This window comes from Giraffa tippelskirchi, chromosome 11 (assembly GCF_054371585.1).
Source record: "Giraffa tippelskirchi isolate mGirTip1 chromosome 11, T2T-mGirTip1v1.2.pri, whole genome shotgun sequence".
Lineage (NCBI taxonomy): Eukaryota > Metazoa > Chordata > Mammalia > Artiodactyla > Giraffidae > Giraffa > Giraffa tippelskirchi.
The window spans coordinates 121,594,235-121,609,792 of NC_137285.1; the positions used below are offsets into that span (position 1 = coordinate 121,594,235).

At 37.7% G+C, this 15,558-nt stretch overlaps 3 protein-coding genes across 5 annotated transcripts in view; 2 read left to right on the forward strand and 1 right to left on the reverse strand.

The window, feature by feature from the left end:
- The window catches only part of LOC145525653 (olfactory receptor 51I2-like), a 550,369-nt gene that overhangs the window by 49,808 nt on the left and 485,003 nt on the right, over nt 1–15,558 (forward strand). The gene's annotated exons all lie outside the window — the stretch shown is intronic.
- LOC145525682 (olfactory receptor 52K1-like) lies at nt 1,082–2,826 on the forward strand. Its single transcript, XM_081539207.1, has one exon. It carries the CDS (start codon nt 1,412–1,414, stop codon nt 2,354–2,356), a length of 945 nt encoding a protein of 314 aa, XP_081395333.1. The 5' UTR covers nt 1,082–1,411; the 3' UTR covers nt 2,357–2,826.
- LOC145525667 (olfactory receptor 52A1-like) lies at nt 7,720–8,676 on the reverse strand. Its single transcript, XM_081539196.1, has one exon. It carries the CDS (start codon nt 8,674–8,676, stop codon nt 7,720–7,722), a length of 957 nt encoding a protein of 318 aa, XP_081395322.1.

A 15,558-nucleotide genomic window follows, 5' to 3' on the forward strand; every position in this document is an offset into this window, starting at 1 on the left:
TTATGATGTGTAAAAGTTGTGTACTTTTTGCCACTCTGTTTTGGGATCCTAAGTGTTTAGAGTAAATTGATTGGCAAAAAGACAAATAATCCAAATTTGTCAAAACAAAAAAGGACACAGTATTAATATTACTGTACTTTTTTATTGTGGTATAGTTGTTCTACAATGTTGTGTTGGTTTCTACTGTACCTCAGTATGTATCAGCTATATGTATACATGGGCTTCCCTGATAGCTCAGTTGGTAAAGAATTGGCCTGCAGTGCAGGAGACCTCGGTTCAATTCCTGGGTCAGGAAGATCTGCTAGAGAAGGGATAGGCTACCCACTCCAGTATGCTGGCCTGGAGAATTTCATGGACTGTATATATACATATATCCCTTCCTCTTGAGCCTCCCTCCCACTCCCCCATGCCATGTACTTTTATTTTTTAAAGCAACTTTGTGTTATGTTTTTCCATCTCTGTATTTTAAGCGTTTGTTTAAGCTTCTCTTTTTCTGTGATTGCCTTTTATAAATATTATATAATTGGAATATTTCTAATAAAATGTGGAGTCCAGACTTTAATAGTGAAATTTAGTATTGTATGATCTTTAACCTATAGCTGTCATCAAATAATTTGTAAATATGTATTTCTATTTAAAATAGTTATGTACGTTAACATATTTAACAAATATAATCTTATTTATATAGAAATATGTTACCATTAACTTCTAAATTATGGTCGCTATACAAAAACACATAAATACATATATATATATAATTTTAATACTAAATTATTATCTATTGAAGTATTTTTTTTACTCTACCTTTATCCTTCAAAATATCAGTTATTCCTCCAGAAAACCATAATATTTTTCAGATATAAGATCAGCAAATTTCCTAGGTTATTGGTCAAAATCAAAAACATTCCAGAGACGAATTCTAAAGCACCAAGGCCAAGCTCAAGAATTGAGGACCTTCAGATGATGAAATTCAACTTCTTATCTTGAGTGAAAACCATGCTTTCCAGCTCATCCACATCCCTACCTCAGGCCTGTAAGGAATATATTGGGTCTCCTTTCAGGTCCTGTTCTCTGGGGGGAAAAAAACCAAAACTCTCCTACAGGTTTATATACATTGAATATTAAACAGGATCAGGTCAACAGGATAATTTACACAACAGAGTTGGTATGTTTCTATTGAACTTTTTTCCCTGAGACTGATTCTCCCTCCTGCAGAGAAAGTAACCGAGAATTATCTCCCTCCTTAACTCCATTAGCTGCAACATTTATTTGTTCACTAATTGGTAAATTTTGGTTATCACCATAAACTACTATAGTATCCAGCATTTTAGCTTCAAATGATGCAGTGATTTAAAAATGTCCCTCCTTTCTTTCTCTCTAGGACTCAGACCTTGAGGAGGTCTGGAGAGGGATGTCCTCTTGCAACACCTCCATCCCTCAGCCCTTGATATTTGTCCTGGCTGGAATTCCTGGCCTAGAATCTTCCCATGGCTGGTTCTCTTTGCCTTTTTTCTTGGTATTTGTTGTTGCTGTCATTGGCAATGCCACCATTTTATGTATCATCAGGGTGGAGAAGAGTCTTCACGAGCCCATGTTTCTCCTCTTGGCCATGCTGTCAGTTGTTGACCTGTCTCTTGTCAGTGTCACTGTGCCCCGCATGCTGGGTATCTTCTGGATGAATGCCAAGGAAATCAGCTTTAATGCCTGCCTCACACAGATGTTTTTCATCCCATCATTTTATGTCATGGAGTCTGGGGTCCTTCTGGCTATGGCTTTTGACAGATTTGTGGCTATCTGGCACCCTCTAAGATATACAACTGTCCTTAGTAACAACCTGCTTGTGAAGATGGCACTGGCTGTCCTGGCAAGGGCAGTGGCAGTGCTGACCCCAGCACCCATCCTGGTGAAAAGACTGGAAAGCTTCCAAACTCACATCGTTGCATACTCATACTGTGCCTACATGGCGGTGGTGCAAATAGCCTGTGGAGATGTCTCTGATCACATTGTCTATGGCCTTATGGTTATTGTAGCATCGGTGGGATTTGATCTGTTTTTTATCATTCTGTCATATGGGCTGATCCTTCGTGCTGTCTTTCGGATACCCTCTTGGGAGGCACGGGGCAAAGCTTTCAGCACATGTGGCTCTCATCTTTGTGTCATTGCTCTCTTTTATTCCCCTGTTATCTTTTCTGTCTTGGCCCAGATTTTAGGCTACCGTATGGCTCCCCACCTACAGATTATCATTGACAATCTCTACTTCTTGGTGCCTCCCATGATCAACCCTTTGATTTATGGGGCTCGGACCAAGCAAATGCGGGAGTGGGTGCTACAAATCTTCCATTGTCAAGGAGATTGATGTTCGTATCTATGGAGCTGGAAATCATGTTAGGTTGTAGGTAGAGATAATTTCCTGTCAGAATTGGGATTAGTGGGGAAAGGTATAAACCAAGGCAAGAGAAGAACTTGGTCAGTGTGAGAATGTAGCAGGGGCATGTCCTTTCCATTATAATGTAGTTGTTATGAAACCTTCATGACAAGCAATCCTCCCTAAATGTTTATGTGTAATAAAATAGAACATTTTGTAATTAATTTTATTGTTTATCTGCTTCCATCACATAACATAAATTGGAAATTTTTTTTTCAAATGAAGTAAAATGAATTTAGGCATGTATCTTAAGACCTGTGTATAAAAACAATTATCCAAAGTTTTTGTTGATATAACGATTTTTCTTCCATATTTATGTTTCAGATATTTCACCAACACAGAATTATATATCACTGAAAATAATCCTAATTGAAATAAACATGTATAAGTATCCATGACCATATCAATAAATACTGAGCTCCTTTTTTTTTGTCTGAAGCATTTTAATAGAGAAGTGTGATCCGTAGAGAGTTACTCAGTGTCAGAACATAGAACCAATAGACAGTAGATTGGACTTGATAGGTAAGACTTTACAAATGAAAAAAAAAAAAAAAAGACAACTTTAGTTTTCTTAGTAACCTCCATTTCCATACTGTTTTTCATAGTGTTCCACCAATTTACATTCCCACCAGCAGTGTATGAGGGTTATCTTTTCTTCATTTCCTCACCAACACTTATTATCTCTTGCCTTTTTGATAATAGATATTCTGATTGATATGAGGTAGTGTCTCATTATGGTTTTGACTCATATTCCCCATAGAATTAGTGGTGTTGAACATCTTTTCATGTTTCATGTGCCTGTTGGCCATCTGCCATGTGGTCCAGCCATTCTGGGTATTTATCAAAAAAATATGAAAATGCTAATTAAAAGCTGCATATGCAGCCCATGTTCATCACAGCATTATTTACAATAGCCAAGACATGGAATCAGCCTAAGTGTCTATCAACAGATGAATGGATAAAGATATAGTGTGTATATATATACATATATATATATATATATACACACACGTACACACACACCTATAATCAAACACTTTTCAGTTAAAAAAAAAGGTGAAATCTTTTTATTTGTGACAACATGGATGGATCTTGAAGGTATTATGCTCAGTGAAGTAAGTTAAAGAAAAAAAGAAAAATACCGTATTATTTCATTCATATGAGGAATATAGATAGGTGAATAAATGAGTAAATAAAATTAAAACAAAAACAAACAGAAATACAGAGAACAAAGTAGTTGTTACCAGAAGGAAGAAGGCTGGGTGAAGGGTGAAATGGGCAAAGGTCAACTGTATGACGATGGGCAGAAAATAAGCATTAAGTGGTGAGCACACTGTATGTAGTGTATACAGAACATGAAATATAATATTGTATATGCACATCTTATATAGTGTTATAAACCAATTTTTAAATGACTCAAAGAAGCTATTTTTTCTCTAGCTTCACTTTTTTCCTTCCAGCTATCCGACCTCACAGGTTTTCACACACCAGAACACCCAGATCTGTGTCTTAAACCCTGAGTTATAGCTGTGTTCCAGAAAACATTGCAGCAATGTTGTGAACCACTCTTCTCTTCATATGCACCTTAAATGTAAATCTTTCCAAAATAATTCCTTATTCCTTGCCAGCTGGATTGTTCTTCTGTAGTCTTTTGTTGTTTTGACCTGAGTTAAATTAAATACAAAACCGTTGAATTACTTATTTCCTACCTTTTATCCAACCAATGACCAATATTTCTTTGCACATCTCCTTTGTCTTTTTTCTATCTTATATTTTCATTACTTTCAATCTCTGTGCTACAAAATTCTCCTAACCTGCCTATATTCAATTTCTCTCATATTCAAAATTTTCATTAACTCTGCACCTGGAGTAATCTTTTTCAAACAGATGTCTCATTTTGTCCAGTTAAAATCTTCAACAGCCTGTTCCCTAAGATAATAACTCCATAGCATGGCATCCAAGTTATTCATTACTTGATTTCAAACTGCCATGCCAGGTGTTTTACTTTCACTAAATCACTGAATAAGCATCAGTCTAGCCAAACCTGACTGCTTTATTTGTAAAGAAATAACACATTTCTTCTGTTTTAGTTCATCCTTCGGCTACTTAGGAAGCATTTTCCTTCATCTTAGTCAAAATTCTTCCCTCCTCAAGAGACTTTCTTCAGTTTGTTTTCCTTAATGCTTATCTTCAAACAATACGTGCCAGTCTGTACTGCTAGTTTCTTTGACATTCAGTCATCTGTGATCTGTTCTATAGTTCAGTTTTAGTCTGCACTCTTTACCTTTGTTTTTAGTTTATTTAATTGGAGGATAATTGCTTTACAATATTGTGATGGTTTTTGCCATACGTCAACATGAATTAGCCACTCACCTCCCTCCCGACCCTGTCCCTCTTACACTGACCTTTCTTTAAGGGCAATGGCATGCCCAGAAATTGAACTTTTCACCTCATGCAAACCAGCTCTAAACCCTTGTCTTAGTTTTTAAAAAAAAAATTATTAAACACCAACTCATAAACCAAGGGGCCTATACATGCAAATCATACCCATCTTCATACCTCTAATGTTCATAATATAAGAAACCCTCAAATCTGTTTAGAACAAATATCACACAGATGATATTTACTCACATAAACATATACAAATAGACATGCTTTTTCCTTCATATACAGCCTTGCAATCATCTTGAAGTGAAGTGAAGTGAAGTCACTCAGTCGTGTCCGACTGTTTGTGATTCCATGGACTATAGCGTATCAGGCTCCTCCAACCATGGGATTTTCCAGGCAAGAGTATTGGAGTGGATTGCCATTTCCTTCTCCAGGGATCTTCCCCACCCAGGGATTGAACCCGGGTCTCCCGCATTGTAGGTAGACGCTTTTACCATCTTGTCTATAAACTCCTTTTTTTTTCTGGAATATGATAACATACTGATATTTGTATTCATCTATACACCTCACCTGAGATATGCATACATTCACAGGAACATGTGTATGTACATATATCTGATGTACACACCAATTACATCATCAATAGATATGCAAAATCACTATTAACCCCCTATCAAAGGTTCTGTGTTATGGTCCCAAACATTTTTAGCGTTGTCTCCAATGATTATTTTCAGTGCTTCCCCCATTAATCTCATACATGTAGTCTACTCTCAACTTTTTGAATTGTTTATTTGTTTGTTTGTCTCCTATAGAGATTCCAAGGTAGTCAATATACCTTTACTTATGTATACAGGAATTTATAGGAATTGATGAGAGAGCCAGGACACACTAACACATCTGTTCCCTTCCAAGACAACACACCTTATTCTGCACAATAGCAATTTTCTCCTCTCATAGTTTAAGAGGTTAGGTTCTCGTCTGCCCCATGCTCCACTGTGAAAAAACTTTCAATCCATTCCACGTAGTATACCAGAAAAAAAAGTGGATTGGGAACAGGTATGGAATGATAAGTTATACAGAAGAAAGAAGCACTTTCCTCTAATTAAATACACCCCAAACCGTTCATTTATCAGTTTATATTCTCATCTACAAAAAACAATTATAACCATTGTCAACATCTGCCAATAATAACATTCTTTAGAATGTGGTATCTTTCTACTCTATATGTTATGACAGACAGTGTCTTTAGAATTAATAAAAATAAATTCATTGCTGACAATCGTTTCTGATGCTTTTGACTCAACCCAGCTAGTGGTAATACTTAAAGCTTCTGTGTTTTCTTATATGGACAGTTGGAGATTGTTAAATAAATATCCCATGTTTCTAGTCCCCCAGTGGGACAATTTGTAAGTGTGTTTCTTACATTTTTCTAGTACCCCTAGCAGGAAAAAGCTCTGGTAGTCCACAGCAGTAATCTTCTCAGTCATGATTACTTTATTGGCTTCTTCTCTTCACTGTCTTACTTGCTTCCTCTCTAGCAAGATTTTTCTTGTATCAATCCCCAGTTATACCACATGCACTAAAATTCTTGCTTTGGTTTGCTTTGGGGAGAACTCTTGATAGGGCCATTCTAATGTCATACTTACCTGTTCATTGTTTGAGACCATCATGAGGTAAACGTTGATCTTTCATTCCTTCTCTAAGAAATAGTATAGGTCATTACCTTGATCAATATCAATAATCTCAGATATGCAGATGACACCACCCTTATGGCAGAAAGTGAAGAAGAACTAAAGAACCTCTTGATGAAAGTGGAAGAGGAGAGAGAAAAAGTTGGATTAAAACTCAACATTCAGAAAACTAAGATCATGGCATCTGGTCCCATCACTTCATGGCAAATAGATGGGGAAAGAGTGGAAATAGTGGCTGACTTTATCTTTTTGGGCTCCAAAATCACTGCAGATGGTGACTGCAGTCATGAATTTAAAAGACGCTTGTTCCTTGAAAGAAAAGTTATAACCAACCTAGACAACATATTAAAAAACAGAGACATTATTTTGCCAACAAAGGTCCATCTAGTCAAAGCTATGGCTTTTCCAGTAGTTATGTATGGATATGAGAGTTGGGCTATAAAGAAAGCTGAGCGCCGAAGAATTGATGCTTTTGAACTGTGGTGTTGGAGAAGACTCTTGAGAGTTCTTGGACTGCAAAGAGATCCAACCAGTCCATCCTAAAGGAAATCAGTCCTGAATATTCATTGGGAAGACTTATGCTGAAGGTGAAACTCCAATATTTTGTCCACCTGATGCAAAGAACTGACTCACTGGAAAAGACCCTGATGCTGGGAAAGATTGAAGGCAGGAGGAGAAGGGGACGACAGAGGATGAGATGGTTGGATGGCATCACCAACTCAATGGACATGAGTTTGAGTAAACTCTGGGAGTTGGTGATGGACAGGGAGGCCTGGTGTGCTGCAGTCTATGGGGTTGCAAAGAGTTGGACACAACTGAGTGACTGAACTGAACTGAACTTACCTTGATCATCAAGGGGAAGGAGACAAACAGTTGTGGTCGATGACAAACCTGAGCTAAGACTTATTGGTGTTCATATGGTGGCATATGAACCATATGAAAGGTATATGAAAGGAAAAAGAGGAAGAATGATGGAAGGAAGGCAAAAAGATAAAGGAAGAAAGGAAGGGATAGATGAAGCGATGGTGTTATGAGATGCTTATATTTTTTTCACTTAAGTTTATCTATATTCTGATTGTTCCTATTTTGGGAATATGCATTCTTTAGTGGAGATCATTATAATGTAAAAATCTCATCAAAATAGACATTGTACAAGAAGTTTGCATCTTAAACCTAAAAATATATTTTTTCCTGTATAATATTATTTTTGTATTACTACTGGGAGTCATGCTTTAGAATACAAATCTGAGCAACTCGTTTGCGGATCTTCTTGGTCTTCACACCATAGACAATGGGGTTAAGGGCAGGGGGAACAAGCAGATAGATGGTAGATAAGAATATATGAGTATAGGGTGATACATGTCCAAAACGGTGGCTGAAGAAGGAAAAAAAAGCAAGGATATAAAACTCCAGGAAGATGACAATGTGGGAAGTGCAGGTATTTAATGCTTTGAGTCGTGCCTCCTTCTGAGGAAGATGAGAAACAGCTAGAAAAATAAGAATGTAGGAAATGAAGACAAAGATCAGGTCAAAACCCAGAATTGCAAAGGCCACAAAAAGCCCATATGATTTGTTAATGTGGACATCTTCCGCAGCCAACTTGACCACAGCCATGTGCTCACAGTAGGAATGGGCAATAACCACTGATTGGAAAATTTGCAGTCGTTTTAGTAGAATGGGTAAAATCCCAACAAGTACTGTTGTCCGAATTGCCACCATCAGTACCATCTGGACTAAAAAGAGAGGTGTGAGGATGGATGCATGCCTCAAAGGATCACAGATGGCAATATAGCGGTCAAAGGCCATGGCTAACAGTATGCCAGATTCCATGCCCTGCAAAGCGTGGATGAAGAAGAGTTGGGTGAGGCAAGCATCAAAAGCCATGGAATAGGAGCCAAACCAGAAGATAGCCAACATCTTGGGAGCAATGGCTACACAGAGTCCTAGGTCAGTGGCTGCCAACACTGCCAAGAAGATGTACATGGGTTGGTGAAGACTGCGTTCTGTTGCAATAATGATTATTAAAAAGACGTTCCCCAGCAGAGCCACCAGGCACACACTAAAGAAGGGAAATCCAATCCAAAACTGCACATGCTGTAGTCCAGGGATCCCAATCAGGATCACTGTCTTCGGGTTCAGATATGACATGTTAGTAGATCCCATAAGGCTCATGCATGAATCCTTTCCTCACCACTGATGCTGATACCTCTTCACAGACAAATTATGGATGGGAAGGAAGATGGGAATTCTCTTTGTCGTTTCTTGTAGATCATGAAAAAAAATGGATGGAAATATGGCCACATGACATTAAATATTTGAAAATCAGTTTAAATCAGCATGATAATAGAACTCTTGAATGCCTTTTCCAAATGCCTGTATGGATATTTATGGAAAAGGAAGATGAGTCCAGTGTGTCTCACCTAGAAATTGTAGAAATCAAAATTATGATTCTAAGAGCATTGACCTTACTAGTTTTTGAAGTGGTCTCAGGTGGTACCATAGATGACATTAATTTTTTTGTCTATATCCACTTCTAAACTCCAGACACATTTCAGATTAGGGGAAATTCCTCTGTGACAATTGAAGTCATAGACTAGCTCCTCAAACTCATAGCCCCATCTACTTTGTTTGAAACTTAGAATCTCCAGAAAGTGGCTGCTTTTCCCAGTTTTCACATTTATTCTGGTTTAGGAAGTAAAATACCTACTCACAAACCTTGGAATTGACTCTCAGGTGAGACAGTGAGCAGGTTTGTTCTCTCCAGAAAAGTATGGTTGGCCCATGTGCAGGTTCTTATCCAGGTTTTGGAATTTATATGGAAGTGATGTCCTTTTATCAGTAGTGGAGGAAAACTTGAGTTACCGTGATGATTCTCGCCCATTAGCTTTCAAAATGGATGTGTAAGCAGAATGGGGTAGAAGGTGATGTAAATCCTTACAGATCTTAAAGAAAACAAAGTTGAGACGATAAATGGAAAGTCAATTGAATAAAAGGCACCGTAAATTAGGATATGATGGTAACATATAAAAATTGACCTATTGAGTAACCCCTGTAGCTTAAATATTTTGGTTATGATAATCTGTTTCAGATGCAAAAGGACAGAATTGCCTGTGGGCCACTCTACTGTTTATAATGGAACTCAGCCTAACCTAGATGTTTTCTGTCATTTTAGTATTTTCTGTTGGCAATGAAAATCATTTCTGATATTTTTGATTAAATTACCTTGCTTCACACCCAACTCAAACCTCTGGTATTTTTATAATTTCCCTCTTCTCTTTCTTTAGAAATCTACTCAAAAAACTTAAGGTGACTTTATATACTCATTTTTCTTTTTCATTAATCATTCTACAAACTTAAAATCATCCACAAGTTTTATTCTGTGTATGATTTTTGTCATAGGCAAATACATTGAATAGAGAATACCACTCTGAATGGGATTTTATATATTTTACTGATAGGAAACTAGAGGGATTACTGCTGTAATATACAGTAAATATACAAATATATATATATATTTATACTGTAAATATATTATGAATATAAAAATGTAACATGTAGTTTTCTATATTATATACATACAATTTTATGTTTTATGTTTATGCATATTATGTTTTGACAAATCAAAAAAACCTTTCAGGTTGGGAAGAGGCTGTCTCTGTCTGTCTGGGTGATACCAAAATGCCTAGCCAGCAGCAAATCTTTGGTCTGCAAACTAACTAATCCATACTTCCTTTATTTGGCCCACAAACTCCAGGAGGCAGTATTTTTCTGCCTTGAACATCCAGGGGCAACAGAAATCATCTCTATATTCAAAACCCACAAAAATTTTTCAAAGCAGTGAATCCTAATGTGTTCACCCTTCCCTGTCATGACTTTCCCATGGAAACCCCAATTAAGGCCTTATTCTAAGCACCCATGTTCTTCCCTGCCCCCGACTTCCTCGACTTCCTCCTCCTGTCTTTTGCCTCCCACTTACCCTGGTTACTCTCCATTTGACTCTGCAAGATCTGCTGTGCCTCTTGTCTCTATTAGGTCCTTTTAGTATAATAACTGTTGTTTTCCTGAGCCTGTCTCTTTTCTCTTGTGGCAACACCTGGTTGATTATCTTATAAAAATATAAAATATAGTATGTAAAACATGGTATAGAAATTTAGAAATATGACATAGTATCTAAAATGCTGATTCTAACATTTACCTCAAGAGGAATCTTATCTAGTTCCTTAAGTCCACTCAGCTATAAACAGAAATAATGTGTGTGAGTGCTAAGCACTTCAGTCGTGTCCAACTCTTTGTAACCCATGGACTGTAGCCGCCAGGCTCCTCTGTCCATGGGATTCTCAAGGCAAGAATACTGGAGTGGGTTGCCATGCCCTCCTCCAGGGGATCTTCCTGATCTAGGGATTGAACATGCATCTCTTAGGTCTCCTGCGTTGGCAGATGGGTTCTTTACCATTAGTGCTTTGGGAAGCTAAAATAGAAATAATAATATCGCTTAATTCATTGAATTAGTGGGAAGGCTAAATGAATTTATATATAAAAAACTCAACACCATAAGGGGAGAAAATAAACACTCAGTCTCTGGTAGCTCATGCTTGTCAGAACCTGTAGAGAACTTCTGTGTGACAGAGACACATTACTGCTTCTTGAGGAAGTGTAAAACTAAAATACACAAGGAAACATTATAAAGAAAGAACTGACTAAAATTCTGTGAGATAATAAATTTTCTGGAGCTGAACAACCTTCCTCAAGTCAGTGCCTAAAACTGGACATTTATGTAAGCAGGTAAAATGGTAATGGTTACAATAGAAAAATTACTTCCCAATGATGTATAGAACTTGGTGGAGTCAATAAATTTCACTTATTTAAATTGATGTTTCCACTTCACTGGAGAAATAATCATTTCCTCCTTTAAATTGTTCCAGGTAGATGGAAAACACATGATTAGGAAAACCAGTTGCCAAAAAAAGAGTTTAGATTAAAAATGCTTCTAGGACAGTAAAGGCATGCATTTTATGCAGTTTTCTCTCTGTGATAATCAAAGCAGAAAATGTTCATTCCTGATCTCTAAATGAAAGAGAAAGTAAAAGGACTAGGAAGATATCTTCAATGAAAGTAGTGTAAAGTCTAGGAAACAAGAGACAAAAATATGAGACTTTAATGCACCCAGATAGAGAGAAGACTGTATTTCAGGGGATAGTATATGAGCTGTAGTTACAATGACAAGACCAGACATCAAAGCTATTAAAGACAACAGGATGCTTCTATCTTTCACCATCTCTTCACATCTTATAAGCTTTCCTGCTTAAATTGCAAATATACATGCATGCACACCCACACACAGTCAACTTTTCAAACCACAAACTGTATCTTCTTATTTTAATGAAACAAGCAGTGTTGGAGTGCTGGTAGGTAAACATTGGTCGAGGAGCATGAAACCTTATTTTGATGTTGTCTTGACACTAAGTAACTAGGACATGTCAGTTCTGAGTTTTCTTCACATGTAGTTAAGAGGCTGATACTAGATTACCATGTCATCTCTTCTGTCTCTAAATGACATGAATCTCTTTCATCTCTCCTAGCAATGATTAAAAAAATAAATAAATTGGATCAGAGTTGGGGAAAGGTGGCATGCCAAAAGAAAGTTTGTTACTGAGAGATACAGGATTAAGATCACCTGATTCTCTATCTTTTCCACTTCCTTTTAAAATATGCTAAAATTAAAAACAATGAACCATACATAGGTTCCAGTTCATGAAGAAGAAACTCACCAAGAAAAGTGGATAGCTGGCTAGTACGTAAAATCAATGGAACAGCTCTTTTTCTGACAGGATTTGAACTTGCAAATGTATTAATAGCTATCCGCTCATCCAATGAGAATTGTGGCTAATGGAGAATCACCTGAGAATTTCTGTGTGCCCATCTGAGTGCTCAGAGTTTCTGGAGAGTAGCTAAACTCCAATAACAGCTGCAGTAATGGTAGTGGAGTTCAATCTAGGCGATGTTCTAGGGGCTACAAGAGTAATGTGAATGCAACAGCACACACAATATGTTAATATCCTTGCACCTACACCAAAGCATCTTTGGCTACAACTCTTGCACAGCTATACCCAATATTCGAATGTAACCAGAATTCTTGCCTGTCATCTAATAAGAGCTACTGGGAATACAGACTCACAAAACTTCCAAAATAAGAGACCCTAATGTAGCAATTTAAAAGTTCAAGGTGCAAGATATGCATCACACTTTACTATTTTATGGCTGAAATATGACTGTGTTATAAGACTTAATAAAACCCTGATTTTAATAATGGTATCAGTACATGTGTTACTTATTCTAAAAGTGATAAAAATGATATTGTTCTATGATTCGATGCATTAATTCTTTTTTAAATACTCCTTGGGAACTTTGGAGAAGGCAGTGGCATCCCACTCCAGTACTCTTACCTGGAAAATCCCATGGACAGAGGAGCCTGGTGGGCTGCAGTCCTTGGGGTCGCTAGGAGTTGGACACGATTGAGCGACTTCACTTTCACTTTTCACTTTCATGCATTGGAAAAGGAAATGGCAACCCACTCCAGTGTTCTTGCCTGGAGAATATCAGGGACGGAGGAGCCTGGTGGGCTGCCGTCTATGGGGTCGCACAGAGTCAGACACGACTAAAGCGATTTAGCAGCAGTTTGGGAACTTGCTTGTGATACTTGAAATTAAAATCTATCGGGGACTTGGATGAATTAATTGGGCAGAGCAACAGCCTGATTGTTCAGGTTACAGAGAGGATGTTAGTGACCTACTAAATGATACAAATGCTTCTCATCAAATATATGATCTGTTATTATTATTTATAAAATTATGATCAAAGATCACAAGATGTAAGGAGGAATTTTCCTTAGGTTAACTTGATAAATCTAATCTTCTAGAAAATTCTATAGATGGACCCACAGCTGCATTGAAAAAAAGGAAGAAAGGAAAGAGGAAAAAAAAAAAGGAAGGTAGGGAGGAAGGAAGGAGAAAAGACAACAGGGGAAAAACACAATCCTTAATGGTAAATTACACGGGGAGTAGACCTTCTCTAAAGAAATTTTAGTTATGTAGTAAACAAGGACCTTGGGCTTTTCTTGTTTAGTATCTGTAGTAACTGAACTCCTCCTTCCTTTCCCTGAAACCTATTCTCATGTGATCTGCAAAAATATATTGGATATTGTGGATTATAGAGTGTCAAAACTACAGTGAATCTGTATTTACCATACTATTCTTTCTTCTTGTAGAGCATTTACTTAAGAAAACTTTTAACCGTTAAATTATTTTTCTTCTCTTTTGAGATGTAAGTCATTTAAAAGTCTCTGAGAGTTTGACAGCATAGAAATGTCTTTCTCAAGGACCTGGTAACCATCCCCTTTGAAATGTATTCCTCAAGGAAGGCAGTGCATTTCACACCCAGTCTCTATGGGGAGGTAGGAGCCTCTGTGCTCTAAATTGTAAAACAGCCTCTAGTCATGGAGACAGCAGATTTACTTTTTGTGATCGATACCCAATTAATAAATGCAGTTCCCTTGCAGTCCCCCCAACCCCAAATTTTCAAATTCTCTCACCTTGGATTTCAAAGGTGTTGAGTATTCACTCTTGGTCTGTACTTCTCTCCCTATTGCTGGCAAGAGTATCAGAACAAAATGAACTTCTGTTTGTCTATTCCATCTTCTGGGATTTTTTAAAACAGATATTAAAGAGAATTTTGGGGGGTCATCTATGTAGGTAGCGACTACTTTGAGCACTACACTCACTGAAGACGTGGCCCTGCTTGTATGCTCTGTTTCTGGTTGCACATACCCAACACTTTATTACTTGCCATGCTGCCTGTGCTGCAATTAAGAATTGTCTTTTTTTTTTTTTTTGGTATACGTATGTTTGTTTTATTCTTACAATCAACAAGCCACAGAAGACAAATTCTTATGATTGTATTTAATTTTACTAAAGGTTGCAATCTAAAGTAGTTAGTCTTTTAACAAGAGAAAAATGAATGTATTTAGAGCAGGGGGTTTGAATAAGAATTGGGCACATGTTATTTTAGACACTGGGATTTTGTCTTAATTCAGCTCTAAATTCACTTTTCCTTGTTTGTGAAAATGTGCCATCATGGCTCTCCCCATCCCTTTTCTTTTTCCCTTTTGCCAGCTGGTACAATGATAAACTTTGTCAGTTGAGGGCACTAGTGAGGCACTGTGGGAAAAGAGAGTTTTGCTTCCAGATTCAGAGTCAGACATGACTGAGCAACTAACACACACACACATTCAGATATCCTGGCAGATGGAGATTTAGTTCTTAACTCTAATCCTTTGAGTTTCCCTGGTGACTCAGACGGTAAAGAATTTGCCTGCAATGCAGGAGACCCAGGTTTGATCCCTGGGTGGGGAAGATCCCCTGGAGAAGGGAATGATAACCCACTCTAATATTCTTACCTGGAGAATTCCATGGACACAGGAGCCTGGCAGGCTACAGTCCATGCGATTGCAAAGAGTTGGACATGACTGACCGACTAACAACATCCTATGTACTCATTTCAAAGACATAGTTTAGTTGCCATCTCTAGTCTCCAGCAAGCTCCTGCAACTCTTGCCAACTGTTCCAGGGCCCGGGTTCTCCAGTGCACGAAGTAAGCAGAACCTAGCAGCCAGCAGCTTCCTCAGAAACCCATTAGCAGCTTTTCCTGGCACCCTATAGAAGATGGATATCTGGCAGGTTCCTCTGGATCAGCATCACAGGAACATTTCTGTCTTTCAGTGATCCAAGTCTATGCCTTCTCTACTGAGGTCTGAATTTCAGATCAGAAAAGGGAGGCTCCCCTCTTAGGTACTCTATCTCAGTCCTTCCTAGGGGTAGTGGCAGTCTTATATCTGCTGTTTCTACGTCCTTTAGAATTCTCTTCCTTTCTTACTAGCCTGTCCCTCATTAGTTCAATCCCCAATTAAAGTGAATAATTATTTAAATTAAACTTTCCCTGTCAAACACTGTGTGGTTTTTCACTTTCGATCAGGCTCAGAAAGATACATAGACAAAGCTG